Below are 27,505 nucleotides of genomic sequence, written 5' to 3'. Positions count from 1 at the left end.
GAGAACTTTGAATTATGATATTTTGTGGTTTTAAATTTGGCGCTCTGATTTTTCACTGGCTGTTGAATAGTGTGGGACGATTACGTCCCACCTCCCCTAGAGAGGTTAAATGGATATTTAATTGGATTCCATGTAATGGACATTCACAAAATATTCCAAATTGGTTTAGTGAAATGAAGAAAAAAAAACATGTTTAAAAAAGTCTATGTAGTGGTGCGTGCATATGTATGCACCCTCTTTGCTATGAAGCCCCTAAATAAGATCTGGTGCAACCAATTACCTTCAGAAGTCACATAATTAGTTAAATAAAGTCCACTGTGCGCAATCTAAGTGGCACATGATCTCAGTATATATACACCTGTTCTGAAAGGCCCCAGAGTCTGCAACACCACCAAGCAAGTGGCGCCACCAAGCAAGCGGCACCATGAAGACCAAGGACCTCTCCAAACAGGTCAGGGACAAAATTGTTGAGAAGTACAGATCAGGGTTGGATTATAAAAAAATATCAGAAACTTTGAACATCCGACGGAGCACCATTAAATCCATTATTAATAAATGGAAAGAATATGGCACAACAACAAACCTGACAGGAGAGGGCCGCCCACCAAAACTCACGGACCAGGCAAGGAGGGCATTAATCAGAGGCAACAAAGAGACCAGAAATAACCCTGAAGGAGCTGCAAAGCTCCCCAGCGGAGATTGGAGTATCTGTACATAGGACCACTTTAAGCCGTACACTCCACAGAGCTGGGCTTTACGGAAGAGTGTCCAGAAAAAAAGCCATGGCTTAAAGAAAAAAATAAGCAAACAAGTTTAGTGTTCGCCTAAAGGCATGTGGGAGAGTCCCCAAGCATATGGAAGAAGGTACTCTGGTCAGATGAGACTAAAATTGAGCTTTTTGGTCATCAAGGAAAACGCTATGTCTGGCACAAACCCATCACCTCTCATCACCCCAAGAACATCATCCCCACAGTGAAGCATGGTGGGGGCAGAATCATGCTGTGGGGATGTTTTCCATCGGCAGGAACTAGGAAACTGGTCAGAATTTAAGGAATGATGATGGATGGCGCTAAATACAGGGAAATTCTTGAGGGAAACCTGTTTCAGTCTTCCAGAAATTTGAGACTGGGACGGAGGTTCACCTTCTAGCAGGACAATGACCCTAAGCATACTGCTAAAGCAACACTCAAGTTGTTTAAGGAAAAACATTTACATGTCTTAGAATGGCCTAGTCAAAGCCCAGACCTCAATCCAATTGAGAATCTGTGGTATGAATTAAAGTTTGCTGTACACCAGCAGAACCCATCCAACTTGAAGGAGCTGGAGCAGTTTTGCCTTGTAGAATGGGCAAAAATCCCAGTGCCTAGATGTGACAAGCTTATAGAGACATATCCCAAGAGACTTGCAGCTGTAATTGCTGCAAAAGGTGTCTCTACAAAGTATTGACTTTTGGGGGGGAATAGTTATGCATGCTCAAGTTCTGTTTGTCTTATTTCTTGTTTGTTTCACAATAAAAAATATTTTGCATTCTCAAAGCGGTAGGCATGTTGTGTAAATCAAATGATACAAACCCTCAAAAAATCGATTTTAATTCCAGGTTGAAACACGGAACCCAAACCGGCTGTGCGCGTGTGCGTGCGCCATCGCACATACATTTATTTTGTCCTACCACACCAAACGCAATCACGACACGCAGGTTAAAATATCAAAACAAACTCTGAACCAATTATATTAATTTGGGGACAGGTCGAAAAGCATTAAACATTTATGGCAATTTAGCTAGTTAGCTAGTTAATTTGTCCTACTTAGCTAGCTTGCTGTTGCTAGCTAATTTGTCCTGGGATATAAACATTGAGTTGTTATTTTACCTGAAATGCACAAGGTCCTCTACTCCGCCAATTAATCCACACATAAAACGGTCAACCGAATCGTTTCTAGTCATCTCTCCTCCTTCCAGGCCTTTTCTTCTCTTGACTTTATATTGCGATTGGCAACTTTCATACATTAGGTGCATTACTGCCACTGACCTCGTTCGTCTTTCAGTCACCCATGTGGGTATAACCAATGAGGAGATGGCACGTGGGTACCTGCTTCTATAAACCAATGAGGAGATGGGAGAGGCAGGACTTGCAGCGCAATCTGCGTCAGAAATAGAACTGATTTTTCTTTTAGCCCTTTGCAATGCTGACGCTCGTTGGCACGTGCGAGCAGTGTGGGTGCAATAATTGAATAACATAGATTTCTACATTTATTTTGCAACACTCGCGCAGGCGACGCGAGCGGTGTAGTCAGCCTGTAAGGCAACAAAATAGGAAAAATGCCAAGGGGGGTGAATACTTTCGCAAGTCACTGTATAGGTAGGGTTAAAGTGACTAGGCAACAGGATTGATAATAGACAGGAGCAGCAGCATGTAGCCATTTGATTAGCTATTTAGCAGTTTTGTTGATCAGTCTTATGGCTTGGGGTAGAAACTGTTCAGGGTTCTGTTGGTTCCAGACTTGGTGCACTGGTACCGCTTGTCGTGCAGTAGCAGAAAGAACAGTCTATGGCTTGGGTGGCTGGAGTCTTTGACAATGTTTCGGTCCTTCCTCTGACACTGCCTGGTATAGAGGTCTTGGATGGCAGGGAGCTCAGTTGTACTCACAACCCTCTTTAGCGCCTTACGGTCGGGTGTCTTGCAGTTGCCGTACCAAGTGACGATGCCAGTCAAGATGCTCTCAATGGTGCAGCTGTAGAACGTTTTGAGGATCTTTTGGGGACGAGGCACTGCTCTCTTCACAACTGTGAGGGTTAGTGTTGACCATGTACTTTCCTTAGTGACGTGGACGCCGAGGAACAAAAATATAAAACAATACATGCAAGAATTTCAAAGATTTGACTGAGTTACAGTTCATATAAAGAAATTAGCCAATTTAAAATAATTAATTAGGCCCTAATCTATGGATGTCACATTACTTGGAATAGAGATATGCATCCTTTGGTCATAGAGACCAAAAAAAAGTAGGGGAGTGGGTCAGTCAGTATCTGGTGTGACCACAATTTGCCTCATGCAGCGCGACACATCTCCTTCGCATAGAGCTGATCAGGCTGTTGATTGTGAACTGTGGAATGTTGTTCCACTCCTCTTCAATGGCTGTGTGAAGTCGCTGGATATTGGCGGGAACTGGAACACACTGTTATACACGTTGATCCAGAGCATCCCAAACATGCTCAATGGGTGATATGTCTGGTGAGTATGCAGGCCATGGAAGTACTGGGACATTTTTAGCTTCCAGGAATTGTGTTCAGATCCTTGCGACATAGGGCCATGCATTATAATGCTGAAACATTCAGCAAACCACTCACTGAAGTCGGTGACGATGCCGAACTGCAGTCAGGTCAAAACCCTGGTGAGGACGACGAGCACACAGATCAGCTTTCCTAAGACGATTTCTGACAGTTAGTGCAGAAATTCTTCAGTTGTGCAAACCCACAGTTTCATCAGCTGTCTGAATGGCTGGTCTCAGACGATCACGCAGATGAAGCCGGATGTCGAGGTCCTGGGCTGATGAAGTTACACGTTGTATGCAGTTGTGAGGGCGGTTTGACATACTGCCAAATTCTCTAAAATGACGGGAGCCGGCTTATGGTAGACAAATTAACAATCAATTCTCTGGCAACAGAGATTGGATTTTTGGATTCAGAATAAAATGTATTTTTCCCTAAAACTGTCTTTATGGGCATGAGTGTTGTACACGATTCTGAAAAAAATGTCTCACTAACTAAATTCATATTTACAGGTGATTTAACCTCCATCAAATGGTATTATGGCAGCCATATTGGATTTTGGATGCCATATTGGATTTGAGGCAAAATCCAAGGTTTCCCCAAAAATAATCTGTGGTGCTGCACTGATTTATTTGTGAGAGTAGGGGCTAAAGATACAAAATTCTTCAAGGAATAATGGATTCCAAAAAATGTAATTTCAATGTTTGAGCTCACTTGTTTTGCTTAGAGCCCATTACAATAGCCACATCTTAAAAAACATGTGTAACTGTATTTACTTTAGCCAGGCAGGACCATACAGCACTGAATGAGAGCAAATTTGACTTGTAAAGTTGTCTATTAATCAGCTACCAAAAGGTCAAGCTTACATTCTTCATAAAAATTCATAGTTGATATTTCTGCCCAATGTGTTACAGGTCTATATTCCCAAGATGCAATTTTTATTTATTTCACCTTTATTTAACCAAGTAGGCCAGTTGAGAACAAGTTCTCATTTACAACTGCGACCTGGCCAAGATAAAGCAAAGCGGTGCGACACGAACAACACAGAGTTACACATGGGATAAACAATTGTACATTCAATAACACAATAGAAAAATCTATATACAGTGTGCAAATGTAGTAAGATTAGGGAGGTAAGACAACAAATAGGCCATAGTGGCGAAATAATTACAATTTAGCAATTAAACACCGGAGTGATAGATGTGCAGAAGATAAAATGTGCAAGTGGAGATACTGGGGTGCAAAGGAGCAAAAAAATAAATAACAATATGGGGATGAGGTAGTTGGGTGGGCTATTTACAGATGGGCTGTGTACAAGTACAGTGATCGGTAAGCTGCTCTGACAGCTGATGCTTAAAGTTAGTGAGGGAGATATAAGACTCCAGCTTCAGTGATTTTTGCAATTAGTTCCAGTCATTGGCAACAGAGAACTGGAAGGAAAGGTGGCAAAAGGAAGAGTTGGCTTTGGGGATGACCAGTGAAATATACCTGTTGGAGCGTGTGCTACGGGTGGGTGCTGCTATGGTGACCAGTGAGCTGAGATAAGGCGGGGCTTTACCTAGCAAAGACTTGTAGATGACCTGGAGCCAGTGGGTCTGGCGACGAATATGAAGCGAGGGCCAGCCAACGAGAGCATACAAGTCGCAGTTGTTGATAGTATATGGGGCTTTGGTGTAAATCCTACCTGTCAGCCCCATTTCTCTTAAAGATAACAAAAGATTAGATAATGTATCTAATGATGTTCTACTCAATATGTTCTTTATAAAACTCTATTCCTGCATCCCCTTTTCCCTCATACTCAATTTCAGTCTCTCCCTTTCCCTCTCATACCATCCACACTGTATCAGTACATGTTCTACTGTCTTTGTTTCCTGGCAGTAATCAAACCTTCCTGTTGAATGCTTTCCTATCATATTTCATGTCTTCAGCCGGCTGTGTTCCACCCTTAGCCTTCTAAAGATGGCCTCCTCTCTTCTGTCCCTTCCTGCCGTTCTCCCTGACTTTCCTCTGTACTTGGAATACATGCCTACCATTTGGTCTCTGTTCCACTGCTCCTGCCATCTCTGCACAACTACTTCCCATATCAGTCGCGGCACACAATTGGTCCGGGTTTGGCCGGTGAAGGCCGTCATTTTAAATAAGAATTTGTTCTTAACTGACTTGCCTAGTTAAATAAAGGTTAAATAAAATAAATAACAAACAAACTGCAGAAAAATGACTGGTTGGATTGGGGAAGGGCCACATAAGCTCATGTACCCCAAAATTTCAAGCTCTGATATTGCTTTTATTTTGAATAAAAGTAGTCAGGTGTCTGCCCTACAAACATAAACAAACAGAATTAGGATATATTATTATATTATGAGTTCCCCAAGATGGCGTTAGCAGTAGGACGTGTGTATTTGTCTTTGTCTTATCCCATGTTAATAGCTGGTCTTTTTCGTATATATCTTAATCTCACTTTCTATCTATGAACTAAATATACTTTCCTGCAACCCGCCTCAACCAATGTGGTATGGATCTGCTATTTTTATTCCTTATAACTGGAACTTCCATCACGAGCTAGCCAGCTAACTAGCTACTAGTCTTTGTTAGCCACGGCTAGCGGTCTTCACCTTTTTCTCGGTCACCAGCTGGCCTTAGCTCGGACAACACCTGCCAGTCTGCACAGCGTGATATCAACCCAGAGCATATCGGACAGCTTCTCTCTACCATATCACCGGATTCCTGCAGCTCTGGATCATTACACCAGATCATTGCAGCTAGCTAGCTGCAAACGAGTGGCTACTGTTAGCCAACACCTCTGTCCCGAAGCAAGCACCAGCTAGCCTTGAGCTAGCCTCAACCTAGGCCCATATACCAGCTAATTCTAGGTCTACAATACCTCCGTTGCCAATTGGCCTGGACCCTTTATTGTCAACACGGAGCCCCGCCGACCCATCATGACTGGACTGCCGACATGATCGCCCGATGTGGTCTCAACAGGCTATTCTGTTACGATGTCGCCGAAGAACCAGCTACTAGCCCTGGACCGCTAGCTTTTCTGAACGCTGTGTCCCGTGCTCGCCTAGTGTAGTAGTGACTACCAAATGGCACCCTGACTCATCTATTGCTGCTCTTTTGACCCTATGATCACTCGGCTACACAGCTGATGCCCCCTGGACTGTTTCAATAACACGGTACCTCATTTTGTTTACCTGTCAGCCCCAGTCTCGAACTCAGGTCCTGTATGTACCTAACTGACTCACTCTGCCCATTCAGTGCCATTTACCCGATGTTGTCTTGCTTTTTGCCTCTATCTAATGTCAATATGCCTTGTCTACTGCTGTCTTGGCTAGTTCTTATTGTTTTATTTCATTGTAGAGCCCTCAGTCCCGCTCAAAATACCTTAGATAGCGCTTTTGTCCCACCCCACACACATGCGGAGACCTCACCTGGCTTAACTGGTGCCTCCAGAGACGAAACCGCTCTCATCGTCACTCAACGCCTAGGTTTACCTCCACTGTACTCCCATCCTACCATACCATTGTCTTTACATTATGCCCTGAATCTTTTCTACCACGCCCAGAAATCTGCTCCTTTTATTCTCTGTCCCCAACGCACTAGACGACCAGTTCTTATAACCTTTAGCCATACCCTTATCCTATTCCTCCTCTGTTCCTCTGGTGATGTAGAGGTTAACCCAGGCCTTGTAGCCCCCAGCATTACACCTATTCCCCAGGCGCTCTCATTTGTTGACTTCTGTAACCGTAAAAGCCTTGGTTTCATGCATGTTAACATCAGAACCCTCCTCCCTAAGTTGATTTTATTCACTGCTTTAGCACACACCACTAACCCTGATGTCCTAGCTTTGTCTGAATCCTGGCTTAGGAAGGCCACCAAAAATTCTGAAATGTCCATCCCCAACTACAACATTTTCCAGCAAGATAGAACTGCCAAAGGGGGTGGAGTTAATCTACTGCAGAGTTCTGTCATGCTATCCAGGTCTGTGCACAAACAGTTCGAGCTTCTACTTTTAAAAAGTAGAATAAGCCAAGGGGTATGAATACTCTCTGAAGGCACTGTAGTTCTTCGCTGTCTCTGGCCCACACTCACATACAGTTGGTGGTGGTAATGCACCACTAATGTTGGATGCTAAACGGCGATAAATCCCATCGAAGGAGAATGCTAAAGAGGTCTGTGACGCTCGCCGTTTTGTGCGATGCAGACCTGCAGGAGAGAGTGGGAAACGGAAAAGACGTTGTCTGTTCTTTTGAGTTTTGATGTAGAGTCTTTACCATAAGGTTAAGGTAGGAAGTGTAAGCTATCCCATGAGAGTGTTTGTTCCTAAAATACTTCAGTGTTTTAGGTGTCAACTTTATGGGCATGTTGCAGCTGTATGTAGGAGGGAGAGTCCTAGATGTGTGAAGTGTGCAAGAGGGCACACTAAGAGCGTAAGAGCGTAAGCACACTAAGAGTGTCTGCTAAATGACTAAAATGTAAATGATAGTTGTGGGGTTGCCCATGTGGCTGGAGCTCAGAGGTGTCCGGTGTGAGAAAGGCAGGTTGAGGTTACTAGGGTCAGATTAGTACAGAAAGTGTTGTATGCTGAAGCAGGGAAGAGAGTGGTAGAGGAAGGTGGGTACAGGGTGAGGGACCCTGAGAGAATTCCTGTGAGTAGGCAGAGACTAATAGAGACTGATGGGAAGAATATTTGCTTCAGTAAGGTAGGTTTCTTGGCATTCATAGCTATGGTTGTCAATTGTACTGCAGAAATGGATCAAAAGTCACAGAAAATAGAGATTGTGGTGGCAGCAGCAAAGAAATACTTGGGATTGTGAGGTTTTACTGCACAACAGTTCAGGGGGTGTTGAGTGGTAGTGTTCTGTCCTCCCAGACTGTTGGGCTGGAGTAGTATTAGATAGGGTAAATAATGGAGTGGTGTGTGTTTTTTTAAGGTTTCTTTTAGAGAGGGCTAATAGTTGGCATGGTCATTTTTCCTTTTCCCCAATTTTATAGTACTGTACCACAAATAATTGAATGTCAGTAGGCCGTGAATGGAGTCACACTCCAGTACATTAGGGTGCGGTGTACGCACCTTATATTGGATGCAATCCATGAACACAATCTCAAGACTTTCTCCAACTGCTAACATCAGTGGAATCTGAGGACGATTGCTGGGACGTGGGTTGACCGGAGCTCCGGTATCAATCGTTGATAAACAAACAATCAAACTTTTCTCTGTGTGGCGGCGGTTCGGCACGGCTGTGCTGTGACTGGGTCAGAGATGGTATGAGATAGTGATAGAGAAGAAAGTCAAGCAAGTATGGAGCAAAGCGGTACAAGGGGGGATTAGGAAAGAGAAAAAGAAAGCGGGAGAGAAAGGGAGTAGGGGTTTTAAGGGGAGCGAGAGGTTTAAGGAGGCAGAAAAATAAGTTTGAGGAGAGCAACCGTTTCCAACGATAGCAGCAGTTTGGAGGCAGAGAGCGCAGAGGAAGTGTGAGATAAGTTGCGAGGGGAGCATAAAGTGATTCTGAAATTTAGGGAGGAAGGGGGAGTTGGGGCGATGAGTCTGATAAGGTTGACGGCTGTGATAAAATAGTTGATTGGGGAAGTTATCAATGCTAAATAGATGGGAACTGGTTGGTGTTCTGTAAGGACATGGCGCAGAGGGAAAAAGCTCTCAGGGTGAAGCAAATAGGGAAGTGTAAGGTTGTGTCGCGCTGCTGGAATGTTCAAGCAGGGAAGCAGTGGATTAAAGGAGTGATTACAGGAGTGCCTGTCAGCGTTAGCATTAAAGAGGTTAGCAACAACTTGAGAGGAGGTGTTCTAGTGAATGTTCAAAGATTGCAAGCAATAAAGGGGTGGAATTAGGGTAGACAGCCTGTCTATTCTGTTACACTTCAAGGGCAGGGTACTGCCAAATAAAGTAAACATAGGATATATGAGTTATTATGAGAGGGCGTACGTACCGCAGCCTTTAAGATGTTTTACTGCCAGAGATTTGGGCATTTGGCAACAGCTTGTAAAGAGAAAAAGAGGTGCCAGGTGAGGAGCGGAGCATGAGTATGGGAAGTGTGGGGATGGTGTATAACCAAAGTGTTGCAGCTGTGGGGGTGCTCATAGTGTGGCATATGGTGGGTGTGGGCCAATGAAGCAGGCAGTGGAAGTGCAACAAGTGAGAGTGGAGAGAAGGGTGTCATATGCTGAGGCAATGAGGGTGGTCCAGGGAGATACAGGTTCAAAGGAGAGATGGGCAGGAGCATCTAGACAGAGGATTACAGGGCAGGTGGGCGGCGATATGGCATACATAGATAAAAGAAAGCTGGTGACGTTCATAGCAGGAGCTATCAATAGCACTGCTAAAGTAGAGTCTAAAACAGAGAGGATTCAGCTAATAGTGAACGTGGCTGGGAGGCGTCTGAGAATGACAGGGTTGACATGGGAAGAGGTTAAAGATGACCTCAATCAACCAAGGGTGGAGTCATTTATTACTGGATCTTAGTTATGGTGGTAGTACTACCATGGAATGCTCGAAGCTTGTTGGCTAATGGGCAGAAGTTCAAGCATTGTGGATATGCCATTGTGGATATGCCAGCAAAGCAACAAAAAACAAGATGGTGCCGACAGAGCTGGTTGCCTCGCTTCAGGTCCTTAGGAAACTATGCAGTAATTTGTTTTTTTTTATGTATTATTTCTTACATTGTGTGCCCAGAAAATCTCAAGTGTTATTACATACAGCCGGGAAGAACTACTGGATATAAAAGTGACGTCAACTTACCAACATTACAATCAGGAATACGACTTTCCCGAAGCGGATCCTTTGTTCGGACCTCCACCCTGGACATGGGATCTTATCCCAGAGGCCGACCGAAAACAACGCGGTTGCCGCAGGAGAGGCAGACGGAGCAGTCTACTGGTCAGACTTAGAAGGTGAGCACACCATCCACCGCTTCCGAGCATACTACTCGCCAATGTCCAATCTCTAGACAACAAGGAGGACGAAATTATGGCACGAGTTGTCTTCCAGAGAGACATCAGAGATTGTAACATTCTCTGTTTCACGGAAACATGGCTCACTCTGGATATGTTCTCAGAGTCGGTACAGCCACCCGGTTTCTTCACGCACTGCGCCGACAGAAACAAATATCTCTCTGGTAAGAAGAAGGGCGGGGGTCTTTGCCTTATGGTTAATGACTCATAGTGTAATCATAACAACATACAGGAACTCAAGTCCTTTTGTTCACCTGACCTAGAATTCTTTACAATCAAATACCGAACGCATTATCTACCAAGAGAATTCTCTTTGATTCTAGTAACAGCCGTGTATATCTCCCCGCAAGCAGATACCTCAACGGCCCTGAAAGAACTTCACTAGACTTGATGTAAACTGGAAACCATATATCCTGAGGCTGCATTTATTGTAGTTGAGGATTTTAACAAAGCTAATCCGAGAACAAGGCTTCCTAAAATCTATCAGCATTTGGAATGAGCGACACGAGCTGGTAGCATTCTGGACCATTGCTACTCTAACTTCCGCAAGCCTATAGACAGAAACTAAAACAGGAAACGCTCGTGCTCAGGTCTATCCAACTCTGGTCCGACCAATCAGATTCCACGCTTCAAGATTACTTTGATCACGTGGACTGGAATATGTTCCAGGTAGCCTAAGATAACAACATTGACGTAGACGCTGACTGGGTGAGCGAATTTATTAGCAAGTGGGTCTGTGATGTTGTAACCAATGTGACTATTAAAACCTTCCCTAACCAGAAACCGTGGATTGTTGCCAGCATCCGCGCAAAACTGAAAGTGCGAACCACCGCTTTTAATCATGGCAAGGCGACTGGAATCATGACTGAATACAAACAGTGTAGCTATTCCCTCTGCAAGGCAATCAAACAAGCGAAGTGTCAGTATAGAGACAAAGTAGAGTCGCAATTCAACGGATCAAACACAAGACGTATGTGGCAGGGTCTACAGTCAATCACGGATTAAAAAAAGAAAACCAGCCCCGTAGCGGACATCGACGTCTTGCTCCCAGACAAATTAAACAACTTCTTTGCCCGCTTTGAGGAAAATACTGTGCCACTGACACGGCCCGCTGCCAAAGCCTGCGGGCTCTCACTCACCATGGCCAATGTGAGTAAAACATTTAAACGTGTTAACCCTCCCAAGGCTGCCGGCCCAGACGGCATCCCGAGCCGCGTCCTCAGAGCATGCGCAGACCAGCTAGCTGGTGTCTTTACAGACATATTCAATAAATCCCTATCCCAGTGTGCTATGCCCACAGGCTTCAAGATGGCCACCATTGTTCTTGTTCCCAAGAAGGCAAAGGTAACTGAACTAAATGACTATCACCCTGTAGCACTCACTTCTGTCATCATGAAGTGCTTTGAAAGACTAGTCAAGGATCATATCATCTCCACCCTACCTGTCACCCTAGACCCACTGCAATTTGCTTACCACCCCAACAGGTCCACAGATGACGCAATCACCATCACACTGCACAATGCCCTATCCCATCTGGACAAGAGGAATACCTATGTAAGAATGCTGTTCATTGACTACAACTCAGCATTTAACACCATAGTACCCTCCAAACTCGTCATTAAGCTCGAGACTCTGGGTCTCAACCCCGCCCTGTTCTACTTGGTCCTGGACTTTCTGATGGGCCGCCCCCAGGTGGTGAGGGTAGGAAACAACATCTCCACCCCGCTGATCCTCAACACTGGGGCCCCACAAGGATGCGTTCTCAGCCCTCTCCTGTACTCCCTGTTCACCCATGACTGCGTGGCCATGCACGCCTCCAACTCAATCATCAAGTTTGCAGACAACACTACAGTGGTAGGCTTGATTACCAACAATGAAAAGATGGCCTATGATCGTGGTCTTCAGGAAACAGCAGAGGGAGCATCCCCCCCATCCACATCGACGGGACAGTAGTGGAGAAGGTGGAAAGTGTTAAGTTCCTCGGCGTACACATCACGGACAAACTGAAATGGTCCACCCACACAGACAGCGTGGTGAAGAAGGCGCAACAGCGCCTCTTCAACCTCAGGAGGCTGAAGAAATGTGGCTTGTCACCTAAAACTCTCAAACTTTTACAAATGCACAATCGAGAGGATCCTGTCGGGCTGTATCACCGCCTGGTACGGAAACTGCTCCGCCCACAACTGCAAGGCTCTCCAGAGGGTGGTGTGGTCTGCACAACGCATCACCGGGGGCAAACTACCTGCCCTCCAGGACACCTACAGCACCCGATGTCACAGGAAGGCCAAAAAGATCATCAAGGACAACAACCACCCGAGCCACTGCCTGTTCACCCCGCTATCATCCAGAAGGCGAGGTCAGTACAGGTGCATCAAAGCTGGGACCGAGAGACTGAAAAACAGCTTCTATCTCAAGGCCATCAGACTGTTAAATAGGCATCACTAACAGAGTAGCTGCTGCCAACATACAGACTCAAATCTATGGCCACTTTAATAAATGTTATACATTGATTTAATAAAAGGTATCACTAGTCACTTTAAATAAGGTCTACATATCCTACATCACTCATCTCATATGTATATACTGTATTCTATACCATCTACTGCATCTTGCCTATGCCGCACGGCCATCGTTCATCCATATATTTATATGTACATATTCTTATCTTTTCCTTTACATTTGTGTGTATAAGGCAGTCTTTGTGAATTTGTTAGATTACTTGTTAGATATTACTGCACGGTCAGAACTAGAAGCACAAGCATTTCGCTACACTCGCATTAACATCTGCTAACCATGTGGATGTGACGGGAAACATGTCTCAATCTGACTGTGGAGGGATATGTAGTGGTTTCTAGGGACAGATATGAGGGGGGTTAGCCACCTTCATAAATATAGGTGGGGTGTTGGTCCATCTGATTTGTTTAATAGACATCTGGATACTGTGAATCAGGATTTTGTGGCCATTTACACAGATGATTCAAAAGACCCAAGGACAGGACGCACTGGGTCAGCATTTGTAGTGCAGGAATGTGGGGTGGCAGGCAGGAAACATATTACAGATCATCTGGCTGTATATACGGCAGAGCTGATGGTCATAATGTTGGCCTTGCAGTCGGTGGAGGAAGTCAAGCCAGACAGAGAAGTAATTTGCTCTGATTCATGTGCAGTGTTGAGGAGTCTGCAGTCATTTAGCTCACGTAGCAGACCAGACCTGCTTTATGAGGTACTACAAACCCATTGCAGGATTAGACAGATGGGTATACAGATAAGATTTACTTGGGTCCCAGCCCATGTGGGGGTGGAGGAGAACGAGGCAGTTGATGTACTGGCTAAATAAGCACTTAGTAGTGGGGATGTTGATGTTGTAGTTTCAATGAGCAAGGCAGAGGCAAAAAGCCTGAAATTGACAGTGATGGTGCAGAGACGACAGGAGCAGTGGAATAGAGATACTAAGGGCAGGCATTTATTTCAAGTACAGAGGAAAGGGTAGGATGGCAGGAAGGGAAAGAAGAGAGGAGGCTATTTTTAGAAGATTAAGGGTGGGACACAGCCAGTTGAATAAGACTTTAAATGTGATAGGAAAGCATCCAACAGGAAAGTGTGATTATTGCCAGAAAACAGAGACCGTGGAGCATGTATTGCTACAGTGTGGATAGTATCAGCGGGAAAGAGAGGATGAGATCTAGTATGAGGGAGAAGGGGATACGGGAAATTAGCTTATGGAGTATATTAAGTAGCAAGTAGGATTTAGTTTCTCCGTGTCTGCCCCACACTCCAGTACATTAGGTGGTGGTAATGCACCATAACATTGGATGCCAACCACCGATAAACCCCACCGAAGAACACAATCCCGAAGAAGAACGCTAAAGACTTGGCCACGAAGCTAGCTAGGCCATTTACTTGTATTATAGCCATGACCATGTGCCTTACTGTAGATTGTGACAGCCGGTTAAATGGTGTCCCCTGAGAAGGCAAGAACAAGATGTATGTCAGATGAAGAGCAGTATTATCATAAGGAGATGTATATTTGGAATATGGAGGAGGAGTGGAGGGAAAAAGAGAGGCAGAGGAGGTCTAAGAGAGAGAGGGTGGAAGAGGGTGAGCTTGAGTCGGTTAGAAATTGCGGAAAAGGGGAGATGGTTTGTTAAAGAAGAATGGTAGAAAGTGTAAGCAGTGTGAGCTGAAGACAGGAGGAGAAATGGAAGTGAATGAGGGCGAAGTATTGGAGGTGGTAGGTGTGGTGAAGTTCTCGAAGCCCCGAGGCTTGCACCGAGGGTCAGGATAAAGATGAGTCTGTGACAGTAGGAGTGAAGTTTAGAAAAAGTGGACCCTTGCCTTTTGGCTAATCCATTTGTGATTTCAGGGTGGGTGAAAACAGAGTTGGGTGCTGTGGAATTGGTGAGGGTAACCAGAAGTGGTCTTGTGATAATTGTTAGTGTTTCTGCTGGTCAGAGGGAGAAGGCGCTCCGTGTTAAAAGAATGGGGGCAAGAAATGTGAATTGTTTTGCTCTCAAGAAAAGAGCGCCATTGAAAGGAGTGATTACTGGGGTAGCAGTAAATGTAAAAGTTGACCAACTGAAGGGGAAGATTCCCGGTGTTTGTGGGTGGCATGAGTGGTGAAACAGAGAAGAATCATTGTCTGTTCTTTTGAGTTTTGATGTTGAGTCTGCCAGACAAAGTGATGTTAGGACCTATAATTTATCATATACGAGCTTTTATGCCGAATACATTACATTGTTACAGGTGTCAAGCTTATGGGCATGTGGCAGCAGTGTGTAGGAGGAAGGTTCCTAGGTGTGAGAAGTGTGCAGAAGGGCATGAGACAAAGGAATGTGTAGCATTGGGTTAAGTAGTGGTATGTGCTCGTTGTAGGGGTGCCGATGGAGCTGGGGATCAGAAATGTCCCGTAAGAGAGAGGCAGGTTGAGGTTTCCAGGGTTAAAGTAGTGCAGCATATGCTGAGGCAGTGAAGAAAGTAGAGGAAGATCGGTCAAGGGATCCTGAGAGGAGTGGTGTTTGTAGTAGATATGTACCAGCTCAGAGGGATAGGCCAACAAGTGATATATGTTTCAGTAAGATTGGATTTTTAGCAATGGTTATCAACTGTACTGCAGGGATGGAACGTAAGTCACAGAAAATTGAGGTTGTGGTGACAGCTGCAGAGAAGTATTTGGGTGTGCGAGACTTGATATCAGAAGAGTTACAGGGTGTGTTAAGTGTTGGTGTCCCATCCTTTCAAGTTGTTGGTCTGAGGTAGGATTAGATAGATTTAAATAGTGGAGTAGAGTGGTGTTCTTTTTTATTATTTGATTTATTAATTATTATTTGACTTTTTATAAGTTGTGTAGATGGTAGGTTTTTTTTAAGCAAAGTATAAGGGAGTTCTACTCCAGTCTAGTAGATGGCGGTAATGCAAACATTTATTGGATGCCAACCACCGTTAAATCTAATCGAAGAAGTACCTCACTGTACTTGCGGTTTTTTATGATTACAGAAGATAAAGTTGGACGCAAGAATGTATACAACAGCGTGCTTCAAATAACAAGTGACTGTGGAGGATTTCATAAACATTGGCTAGTAGGCTGGAGAGCAGCTAGCAATCTAACTAGCTAAAACAGCAGTCTAACGTTCGCTGGCTTGATAAAACAGTTTACATTAACTTTACCTAGCTACCTGCCACATTATCTATCCAGCTGCAAGATATTGTGCAAAGCTCAGTCTGCGTTTCGTCTTGCGATACAAAATTGGAGCATCATGGACAAGGTAATTTACCGGCAAAACATTTTTGCGAAGAGAAAGCAGCTACCAGCTTAGCAAGATAACGTTAGCTAATGTCAGTTCAGTGATCTCATCATATGGCTGTTCATTTTTCTGTTATTTAATTGTATGATCTGAAGTAGCTTGCTCACTATCTGTCTTATTGGTAACGTTCATGTGTTGCCATTAAATACTTAGTTAGCTAGCTTGTATCACAGAACAATGAGACAGATATTTCACCAGATGTATAAATGTGAAGCATCCGGTTGGCGTTTCCACTCACTATAAAATATGGCAGTGGTGGGAGAAGATGGAACGAGATGGATTTTGGCCGACATTCTGCTAATATTCTAATCGATGAAACATTTGATCTCAATAGTTTTCTGTAACCAAAACAAAAGTGGGCTTTTTTGTAGAGTTTACCCTTTTACAAAGTTTATTTTTATTGCGTTTAGACGGAATGCAAAGGCGACTTGAGTTATTGTACAAGCGCATTTCAGAGTAGGCGTTCCCCAACGGAAATATGCAAATATAGCTAGAACGCGCCAATTGGATCACGCTATCTCGTGTTTTTGGGTTTTCCCTCCTTGCTTGTTCTGCCCACTATGGCTCTTTGTACCCATTTGAAACGACAGCCTGTGGTCTATCTTGTTTTAGTTATACAAATATTTGCTTGTATCTCACCTGCCGGCAAGCCAGATAGAATCCTCCACTTGTTTCGACCATATGACAGGGAACGCCCAGGGTGTCAGCCACATGGCATCAGCCCTGGTTTCGAGCAGAGGTGTACCCCACCCACCCCATGGTGTCTTGGAGGTCACGTATTCCAGAACATGCAATCCTTCTCTGTAGTTTGAACCAAACGCTGTCAAAGGGGAAGTAAAGCATCCTTCATATTTAACTAACAAGATGTCGACCTAAAAACTAGCCAAGTACCTCAACTCCTCCACTGAGTTGAGTGCAGACTAGAGTTTTTTTTAAATGAACCTCTGACTCCTTCGAGTCGCTCTGTGTCGGTACTTAAATGTACGCATGTTTGTCCTCTATTGCATGCCTTTTTGTTTCTTTTTAATAAAACGTTAATTAAATACAACCACCTCAGCACTAATGCTCTTGTGCCCATTGAATTTCAATGTGGAGGAGTTGAGGTACTTAGCTAACCTAAAACCAGACATGATAGATAAGGCAAGGGATAGGACAGAATTTTGCAGGGCAAGAGGCTTAGTCACCCATGAACTGCAAGACTAGGATGACGCTCTGCAAAATTGGCAGCTGGTGTCATTTTAGATGTAGTCTACACCTTTACTTAGCTACACAACACATGAATAATATTTTTCTACAGGCAGATTTCTTAAAGGGTCTCCCTGTTTACAACGAGAGCAATTTCAGCCTGTTCCATGCAGACCCTGTGTGCAAAGCATCGGTGAGCACTTACTCATCTATCAGAACATTTGTAATATGACAGATGGACATCATCAGTCTTGCTCCCCCTGAAATGCTTTTAAATAACTTTTTACAGAACCGAAGACCGTCCGTGTACCTCCCGACCTGCGAGTACCCCTCAGAACAGAGTAAGTTCCTTCATCCTTACTGGAGTGCACAGACTTCATCTATAGTCTTTATTTGCTTTGTCTTGGGAAACATGTACTGCTAGAAATAAAACATTTTTTATTTTAAACTCAAGCCATTTCCCCTTCCAAAACAACTAAATTATTCTTCATAAATGAATTTCTTTTACTTCCTAGTCATTGTCACGGAGAAAACAAATATCCTCCTTCGCTACCTTCACCAACAGTGGGACAAAAAGGTGAGTTGGTGGGGGCTTCCCATTCCTGAAAGAATAGATACATTTATGAATAGCAAGGTGTCATGCTCTAAATGTAAGGTGTCATGCAAGAGTAACAGATGTCACCTGTAACAGACCAGGAACGGCTTAAAGCATGGTCAGCCATGCTCACTCTGAAACTGGAACATCAACTTTGTAGAGGAGGTTGTCAATCAGGTGAGTGAAAGCACTGATTGTCCTCCTCTGTTGAACAGAATGCAGCGAAGAAGAGGGAACAGGATCAAGGAGAGGGAGGGAGTCCAGCACCTCCACACAAAATTGCAAGGACAGATAGCCAAGAGATGAACGAGGACTCTTAGGAGTGTGTGTACGGATGCGTGCATCTGGAGGAAGTACATACAGGCACACAACAGACATGACTATAAAGACATACGAGACACTCACACTTTGACAAACAACCTGAGAAAATGTCCACCCTGGTTTGGGAAAATGAAAAAAACAGTGGCTTTTTTTGTTACCTTCAAAGAGTTTCCTGCCTTGTCTAGTGCCCTGTTTTCAGCTTCACTGCCTAGCCCTGACCACATGGGGCACTGCAACATCTTTCCACACAGTTTGCTTCAGCAGACCCAATACACTGAACTTCTGCCTGCCACAGCAGGGGAGGACCCAAGGATGTATATAAACCCTGGATTGATGATGCAATGTATTGGCCATTGAGAGGCTTTGAAGCCACTGGTCGGCCATATTGGCAATCTCCAGTAGGAGCAGTCCGCCGTAGGAATTAATGGAATTCAACAGTATTTCAATTAAATGTTTGAAGAACAAAATTACATTCATTTCATGCATTTTTAGTTGTAGTGGGGACAGTAACCCTAGTACTCTGAAAAATATATATTTGTTTTATATGTTTAGCTCAAATAATATAATGTAAAAGTATGCATTAAAGTGTCTAATAGAAGTGTCAAAAATGAATGTGGCTTCCACAATCTTTTTTTCCAATGGAAGATTACTAAGATGGCTGCACCGAGGCTTCAATACAGTGCCCCCTGTCAGTCATCCAGGGTTTATACACATCATTGGGAAGAACCCTCCCCCCTGGACTTAATGTTCAACGTGCATTATCTTCCATTCTGCTCTGGATTTGTTTGTGTTTTAAGTTTGCTGCTTGTTTTACTGTCAATTCTAGTTCTGACATGTTAACTAGGACAAGTCAGTTAAGAACAAATAATTTTTTACAATGATGGCCAAACCCGGACGATGCTGGGCCAATTGTGCTCCGCCCTATGGGACTCCAAATCACGACTGGATGTGATACAGCCTGGATGACAAGTGACTCAACAGTTTACTAGCTTAGTTTGAATTTTTGCTGCTTTCTGGCAAAGTATCCCTGTTAAAAAAATAATTATAATATAATGTCAAGCCAAATTGTTTTAGTCACAGGTGTTGACTATTCAGTTTGCTAGAATTGCTTTTCAATTTGTTTACACTGCAATCGATGGACCCATTAGGTATTTTTGTTAAACTCAAAAGTTATAGCACCGGTAGAACAATGAATAGTAGCCTACATCAATATGAGGGGTAGAGAGAATGTTGTATTCAGTATGAAGACCTACAGTGCCTTGTGAAAGTACACACCCCTTGCACATTCTTTATATTTTTGCTGCCTTAGAATTAAATCTAAAAAGGAATGAAATTAGATTTAATCCTGTGTTGTCTTTTTATATAGCAAAATGTGAAGACTGCAACGGGTATGTAGACTTTCACTAGTGACTGTATGTAAATATAATAGCCAGTGCCGGCTGTTAAATATCAAGCCAAGACCTTAATATCTGTCAAAATAAATTATTTTGAATCTGTCTTTTGTAAAATGAATACATGTATCTACATGGATATTATACTAGATGCTGTTATTAAATGTTAAGAGAAGCACTGCTACCCAATGTTTGTGATCTTGAAGAAAAAAAAAAACTTCCCGAGCTGGGGGGGCGAAGTTGTGTGGAGAAGAGGATAAAGGATTAAAGATAGTATGATATGTAACAGACCACTTGCCATGGAATGCAAAAATGGGTGCAGTCGCCATCCTGCCTTGTTCCAGAGATTTAGTTGGTACTAGAACTGGTGTAACATTCACAACATTGAAGATAAAATAGTAATGAAAAGAGATGACGATTAATATCTGCTCTAGAGGTCGACCGATTTATCGGCATGGCCGATTAATTAGGGTCGATTTCAAGTTTTCATAACATTCGGTAATCAGCCTTTTTGGATGCCAATTATGGCCAATTACATTGCAATCCATGAGGAAACTGCGTGGCAGGCTGACCACCTGTTACGCGAGTGCAGCGTCAAAAGGATCTTGTTGCTAGCTAGCATGAAACTTATAAAAAACAATCAATCTTCACATAATCACTAGTTAACTACACATGGTTGATGATATTACTAGTTGAACTAGCTTGTCCTGCGTTGCATATTATCAATTTGGTGCCTGTTAATTTATCATCGAATCACAGCCTACTTCAACTTCGCCAAAAGCACATTCATGAAAAAAGCACTGTCGTTGCACAAATGTACCTAACCATGAACAGCAATGCCTTAATTAAAATCAATACACAGAAGTATATTTTTTTTTACTTGCATATTTAGTTAAGAAATTCATGTTAGCAGGCAATATTAACTATGGAAATTGTGTCACGTCCAGGTATATGCAACAGTTTGGGCCGCCTGGCTCGATGCGAACTGTGAGCTAATTTGCCAGAACCTTACATAATGACATTGAAGGTTGTGCAATGTAACAGCAATATTTAGACTTAGGGTTGCCACCCATTCAATAAATTACAGATGGTTCCGTATTTCACTGAAAGAATAAACGTTTTGTTTTCGAAATGATAGTTTCCGGTTTTGACCATATTAATGACCAAAGGCTCGTATTTCTGTGTTTATTATATTATAATTAAGTCTATGATTTGATATTTGATAGAGCAGTCTGACTGAGCGGTGGTAGGCAGCAGCAGACTCGTAAGCATTAATTCAAACAGTACATTACTGCGTTTGCCAGCAGCTCTTAGCAATGCTTGATGCACAGCTCTGTTTGACTTCAAGCCTATCAACTCCCGAGATTAGGCTGGCAATACTAAAGTGCCTGTAAGAACATCCAATAGTCAAAGATATATGAAATACAAATGGTATAGAGACAAATAGTTGACGCATCATAATTCCTATAACTACAACCTAAAATCGGCCGATTAATCGGTATCGGCTTTTTTTGGTCCTCCAATAATCAGTATCGGCGTTGAAAAATCATAATCGGTCGACCTCTAATCTGCTCTATATAATACATTTCTATACATTTTCTGTAACGTTGCACCCTTCAGAACAGTCCTCAGACCTATGTTAATATTTACACTACTCAACAAAATCACTGCAAATGTGTTTTCCAGATGCTGCAATCGAAGTGAGTTGACTGTTGTCAGTGATCTTCCTTCTCTAGGTCTACTTGCCATCCTCTGACTTTGAAGCATAAAGACATGTTATGCTTCTACTAGACTGTTCTCAATATACACGCTACGCCTTGCCCTGTTTTATTGTGTATAGATGGGTTGGCTGACAACATCATGAAAATTATGCGCGCGCATAGATGTGGCCGGAAGGTGCACGTTATGATTCTGAATAGTCAGATAGATTGCAACAATGAAAAGAAGCTGCCTTGTGGGGGATCGTAGATGGCTTGTTTCAGTTCATATCTTGTTATTGAAACCATGTCTTGTTTTGACTGATGTCATGTCTATGCCTATATGGCTTAAATTCGCTAGATAGCTAACCAACAACTGTAAAGATGTATTTCAGACAAGTGCTCATTGTGCAAATGTATTTGTTTTCAATAAACATTTGGAGATTAAATATAGTTTACATGTCAACAGTCTAAGCCAACCCCGTCTGTTTTGCCCCATAGTTGTGTATGTGTCTAAACAACCAACCTATGTAGGTCAAATGTTCTTTTCAGCTTCGCTCAAATAAAAAAAAAATGGATTGAAAAGTAGACTGCTGCTGGAAACTAAGACACTGCATTGCAGTGCTTGAGGCATCTCTACAGACCAGGGTTTGATCCCAGGCTGTCGCAGCTGGCCATGACCGGGAGACCTATGAGGTGGCACACAATTGGCACACTGTCGTCCGTGTTAGGGGAGGGTTTGGCCAGCCGGGATGTCCTTGTCCCATCGCGCTCTAGCGACTTCTTGTGGCGGGCCGGGCGCATGCATGCTGACTTCGGTCGCTAGCTGTAGGTGTTTCCTCTGACACATTGATGCGGCTGGCTTCCAGGTTAAGCGAGCAGTGTGTCAAGTAGCAGTGCGGGTTGACAGGGTCGTGTTTCGAGGATGCATGGCTCTCGACTTTCGCCTCTCTCGAGTCCGTACGGCGATGGGACAAGACTAACTACCAATTGGATATCACAAAAATTGGGGAGAAAAAGGAGTAAGAAGTACCCAAAAATAATACACATTTTTAAAAAGTTCTTTCCGTTATGTAATTGAAACAATGTAAATGTACATTTGTTTCATACTTTCATGTTTCAGGGAAGAAAGAAATTAACATTTCTGTTTACATTTGTTTTATTATCTATTTTCAAATCTTACAAAAAATATGACAAAATAAAATAAATAATCCCATTTCCCAGTATTATATTTTTCTTGAAAATAAAGTTTTTTTTTTGTACAGTGGTACATTGGAAGAGAACATGATGTCTTATCAGTTAGTGAGGCTGTTGTAAATATGTTTTTTTTTTAAATTTAGTTAAGAGGTTTAAGGGAAGGGTTCTACATACTGGTAGCTGTACAGTACATTTCACCTCCACACATCTACTTCACAGCATCATCAGCACTCCACCCACAAATCTCCAGAAAACGTATGTTTTGGGACTGAGAGGGACCTTTTCATTATAAAGTTGGAGGAAATACATTCCTAGCGTGCAAGGAATGTGTTTGCTGGCCTCCTAAATGCTCGCCAGCTAGCTAACCCGTTTGCCATTCCTTTAGCGTAGTTAGCTACAGTAGTTATCTAATACCATCAGTTGTTGTGTTAGTATCATATTTGGCCTATTCCACCGTTTGTAGAATGCATACTGGCATTTGAATGTAGCGCGGGATAAGGGAATCCAGACACGGTAGACACATTTAAATATAAGTGTAGACACATGACGCATTCGTAATTCCATGATCCAGAACTCTGATCGGATATTAAACTGAACTGTCAAGTCTAGACACAGCCTCAGTTCTCTTCTCGTAACCCTTCTCATATTTGTAACTAAGCAGTGCAATGAAAGAACATCAAAAGGTAAACTCGTTCAGAGTACTTCCTTACAGTTAGAAAATACGTATAGTTGCATTGATACTGACATTAACCATTTCACTACTTCTAAGTAGCTCTGTCTGATAAAAGGGTCAACGTGTTTAGTGAGGCCAAAGGACATGGACGGCCACTGACCCAAAAAAGGCTGCATCTCGATAGTCTTACTAACATGGCCTGAGCTCCTTGTCTCCTTTCCTTCATCGGCACTTATCTGAAAATACCGGACAGATAAAAGCAACATGTTAGTTGCCTGCTGTGAATTTGCGATAGCTTATCCATTCCTTTCAGATCAGGGAAATAGAGGAGGCCATTCAGAACTACTAAGATACAACCTGCATCAAAGGCGAAACAAACAAAGAAACCAACCTAGTCTGTTCCAGAGCTGCGGCATGCAGGTGTACCATGGATGACTGTTACTGACAATAGTCTATGACAGAAAATCTAATCAAATACTTCCAAATGTGTCTGACTAAGCAGCTGCAGTAAAAGAGAACAAAATTGAAATCATGTCTCAATTGTGTCATCCGTGGCCTAGTTATTTGGCATTATTCACAAATGTATGATGACGATGATAGTAACCAAATGGTTTCCTTGTTATTTGTACAGAATGACTTAATGGCTGTAGAGTGAGGGGGAAATGTAATGATAAGGTCACAAACAACTGCTCTTTCCGTTTCCTTATTACCTTTAAGTGCCTTTTCAGCTCAAATACATTCTCATGTAACTACTACTACCAGTACTAGTTCAGTCAGTCAGAGCTCAATACTCATTGTTTCCGTCATATGCATGAAAATACTCAACCTGGTCTCAGAGCATTTCTTATTATTCTGTACGTAAATCTGAGAAACTCCATTTAGTATGATATGTTATGTTTCATATGGTATGTATTAATTTGTGATGTCCATCGCCAATTTTGTATGATATGTTACAAATTACAATATGTATTATATGTTACAAATTGCAAAACGTACAATATGTTACGTATTTGCAAAATGTACAATATGTTACGAATTTGCTAAATGTATATGTTACGAATTCTAGCTAGATGTCTAACATTAGCTAGGTTAGGGTTAAGGTTAGGAGTTAGGTTAAAGGGTTAGGGTTTGCTAAAAGGATTAAGATTAGGGGAAGGGTTAGCCTAAAGGGTTAGGGGAAGGGTTAGCTAACATGCTAAGTAGTTGCAAAGTAGCTAAAAAATTGTAAGTAGTTAAAGTTGCTAATTAACTATAAATTGTCCATGATGAGATAAGTAACCATACTAAACATAATATATCATACTAACTTGAGTGTCCCGGATGTACATGTACTATGTTATGTCTAGTCTATGAGACCAGGCTGAAATACCATATTGAGTCTCATTGCAGAAGCATGACATTATTCTGTAGCTTGTATAGTTACAGCAAGGCAATCCATGCACAATGAAACTTTATGCATGTTTTTTGCCAAAATTCATATTTGATAGGCATTTTAGGTAACCTCGTCTCATATTTAAAGCACAGAGATGAAAAGAACAGTGTACCAGGGAAGCTTCCTTAGATTAGGTTTCCTATTTCAGAAGGGAGACAGGTGTGTGTCTGGTTCAGCCCAGATGGAGAGAGGAGAGATGGGATGGGAATACCCACACTGAGAAGCCAGGTCAGGTGGAGGAGATTGAAATATTTGGGTGGTGGAACTAGAGATGCAGTTGGCTAAGGCATGGACCAGTAGAAGACTAGTGTATATGGCTGTGCCACTATGTCCCTCCAATACTATATTATTGCAAAGATCCTAGCCAAAGAGGATGACGTGGAGGAGCAAAGTTAATGTTTACCGCATGTCTCTGTGCTGAATCTCTGCTGTGAAGTGCAGTGGTTCTTCTTTTCAATGAAGAAGACTAGATGTACTATGAGTTTATAGGCACAGATCTAATATCAGATTACCTTCCCCAAATCCAAAACTTAACAGTAGGGGTGGGGGACACACAACTGACTGCTGATCAGTATCCAAGGACAATGTCATCATACTCTAAATTAGAGACGTATAAACCACTGTCTTGTTCTCTGGCACCATCCTCTGGCCACATTATAGAAAATAAAGATGGTTGAATAATCCCTTTGGATTTGCTTATAAAAGGAATTTAGAAATCTGGGATCTTGAGAAATGTAACTATGTTCTCACATGCCAGTGTACTCAGAAAGGTACTGCTTTGGCAACATCCCAAATTACATATATCCGACACAAGGGGAAATAAAATATGTCAGCTCTCGAATGATTGGGAACAGCAGCCATCCAGATGAAATAACAACAGCATCAGTATAAGATACTAGCGATTAAAAAAAGCAAGTGTTTGCATATGTTAGGTTGTGTTATGAGGCAGGCTGGTATAGTCCTTCCTTACACCTGCAGAACAAGCTCTGCTGTCTCAGTGCAGGACTTCGGGGTTTAGTGCAAATGTTCTCTCTTTCTATCTCACTAATCTAGTCAGATCTTTGTGTTGAAATGGAGTGTCATGATCAGTATACTGTCTATAATGTCTCTCTCTGCAGGCTTGAATGGGGAGAGATTAGAATGGCAAACAGTAGACTGCAGTAACCCAAACTCTCCATAGCACATACTGTATACTGTCTAGTCTACACACACATCCATGTCAACATCCTGTGGCATCTTTCTTCATCGGACTCTGAGTTTCCTGGGCAGGCATCAGTCAAAACAACTGTCATTCTCTCCCTCTCTTTCTTTTCCTCTCTCCCTACTGATACGAGACAGTATGTGTTGTCTTTTATCAAACAACTTTCATCTCTGCCTTTCACAACATCCACTCTCACTGTCAGACATACACTTCAGATATTCCTGTTGTTTTCTTGGGAGGTATATACTAAGCTCGGGTGGTTCTTTTTGCTTTGTAAATAAAGCTCCTGGCACTTCATGTTTGTTTTTAAATGGGAGATTAGGCTGATGAGAATGAACTTCACGTGTTTTGCAGTACTGCTCAAATTTGAAAACACTGATTGATATTGCACGGCTAGCAAAGCCGCTTCGTTTAAGTAGAAAAGCTGATAGGCCTTCATAGTTAAAAATGTGTATGATATCAGGCGACCATTTTGTGGATGCTACGAAAGGTCTCATTATGCGTTTGATTCACACACACACCAATAAATGTTTTTCCTTCTCTTCCCCAAAACCAGGCTATTATGTTTCAGTGGCAAGATGGCCACCAAGATGTTTTCAATTTTCAGATGAGAATAAATCAAGATAAACTGCTCTCCCTTTTTTCACGAAAAGTTTTAGAAACACAGCTCATGCATGTCTATATGTATTGCAGACAAAAGTGAGGTATGTGTGTGTCTCTATAGGAGCATGGGTTATGTTTTCATCACCATCAGCCCATTCCCCTCACAGCCTCTAGGCAGTGTCTACATACACAACCTCAGACCCAGACAGCATGGAGAGAGGCTTGGCCTTTTCACCCCACTTATTTTTCCTTGTAGTAGATATATCAAGTTAAGTTCTCAAAGCAGTTTGTCATCTCTTTCCAAAGAGAGACTAGACTTTACGGTCCGGGGAGTCTGTGTGTTCGTTCTCCACTGTGTCCCCTCCACGTGAACAGCTCTCGTCTGTCACCCCATTCAGGTCAGACTTGGTGGGCTGTTTGTCAGACGCCTGGTACCCCTCTCCTGGTCGGGGTAACTGGGTCCCATTCACACAGGATCCCCCCTCCGACTTCCCAAAGTTAAACAGTTTCCCCGGGTTGAATGACTTGCTTGGCGACTGAGACCACTCCTGGTTACCACTTGGGACGGTCGCAGACATCGTGGTATTCGTTGCCGTGGCTGCCGCTGCTGCAGCAGAAGTCGCTGCCGCTTCCTTCTTATTCTCGGGCGACTTGAGGAACTTGAAGCTAAGGAACCCGGGGAGCTTGGGTTCGTTTCCGGTGGGAGACTGAGGGGAGCGCGTGCTGCTTGAGGAGAACTTGTTCTGTAAGGGGATGATCTGTTTGAGCTTCATCACGTTGTTGTTGGCCAGGAGGGAGCTGGGCCTCTTGGGCTTGTCCCCCCCTCCACCCCCTCCAGTGCGGGACTTCCCCCCATGGCTCTTGTCGTGGTGGTGGTCTCCCCCGGAGGAGTCCTTCCCCTCATCTCTCTCCCTTTCCCTGCGAGCCTGGTACTCCGCCTGCCTCTGCCTCTCCTCCTCCTCTCTCTTCCTCCTCTGTAGCTGTTGATAGTGTTGCTGTGCTTGCCGCTCGTGCCTCTGTAGGGAGAGAAACAACCGTTACAACAACTCATACAATCACAGTCTGACAAAACTGTGCACACTCTGAGCCGAGAAACTATCTATTCACTCTTAACCTCTACCAGGTACAGCCAGAAGAGGATGGTTTCTTTTCTGGGGAGTTTTCCTACCCAA

General features: G+C 43.1%; 2 protein-coding genes across 2 annotated transcripts in view; one reads left to right on the top strand and one right to left on the bottom strand.

Moving 5' to 3' along the window:
* The first annotated feature begins 15,499 nt into the window (after nt 1–15,499).
* LOC106583968 (DET1- and DDB1-associated protein 1) lies at nt 15,500–19,714 on the top strand. The gene is made up of 5 exons (XM_014168691.3): nt 15,500–15,999; nt 17,336–17,416; nt 17,513–17,564; nt 17,739–17,800; nt 18,034–19,714. The coding sequence occupies exons 1-5, from the start codon at nt 15,991–15,993 to the stop codon at nt 18,136–18,138; spliced, it is 309 nt and encodes a 102-aa protein (XP_014024166.1). The 5' UTR covers nt 15,500–15,990; the 3' UTR covers nt 18,139–19,714.
* A 2,654-nt stretch (nt 19,715–22,368) lies between these two features.
* Nucleotides 22,369–27,505, bottom strand: part of LOC106583966 (anoctamin-8) — a 67,043-nt gene continuing 61,906 nt past the window's right edge. Inside the window, exon 18 of the mRNA XM_082967892.1 lies at nt 22,369–27,349. Coding sequence (XP_082824018.1) covers nt 26,645–27,349 — 705 coding nt within the window. The 3' untranslated portion in view covers nt 22,369–26,644. The remainder of the gene's footprint in view (nt 27,350–27,505) is intronic.

The sequence above is a fragment of the Salmo salar genome, chromosome 23 (genome assembly GCF_965601325.2).
Source record: "Salmo salar chromosome 23, fSalSal1, whole genome shotgun sequence".
NCBI lineage: Eukaryota > Metazoa > Chordata > Actinopteri > Salmoniformes > Salmonidae > Salmo > Salmo salar.
This window is presented reverse-complemented; position numbering and strand designations above follow the sequence as displayed.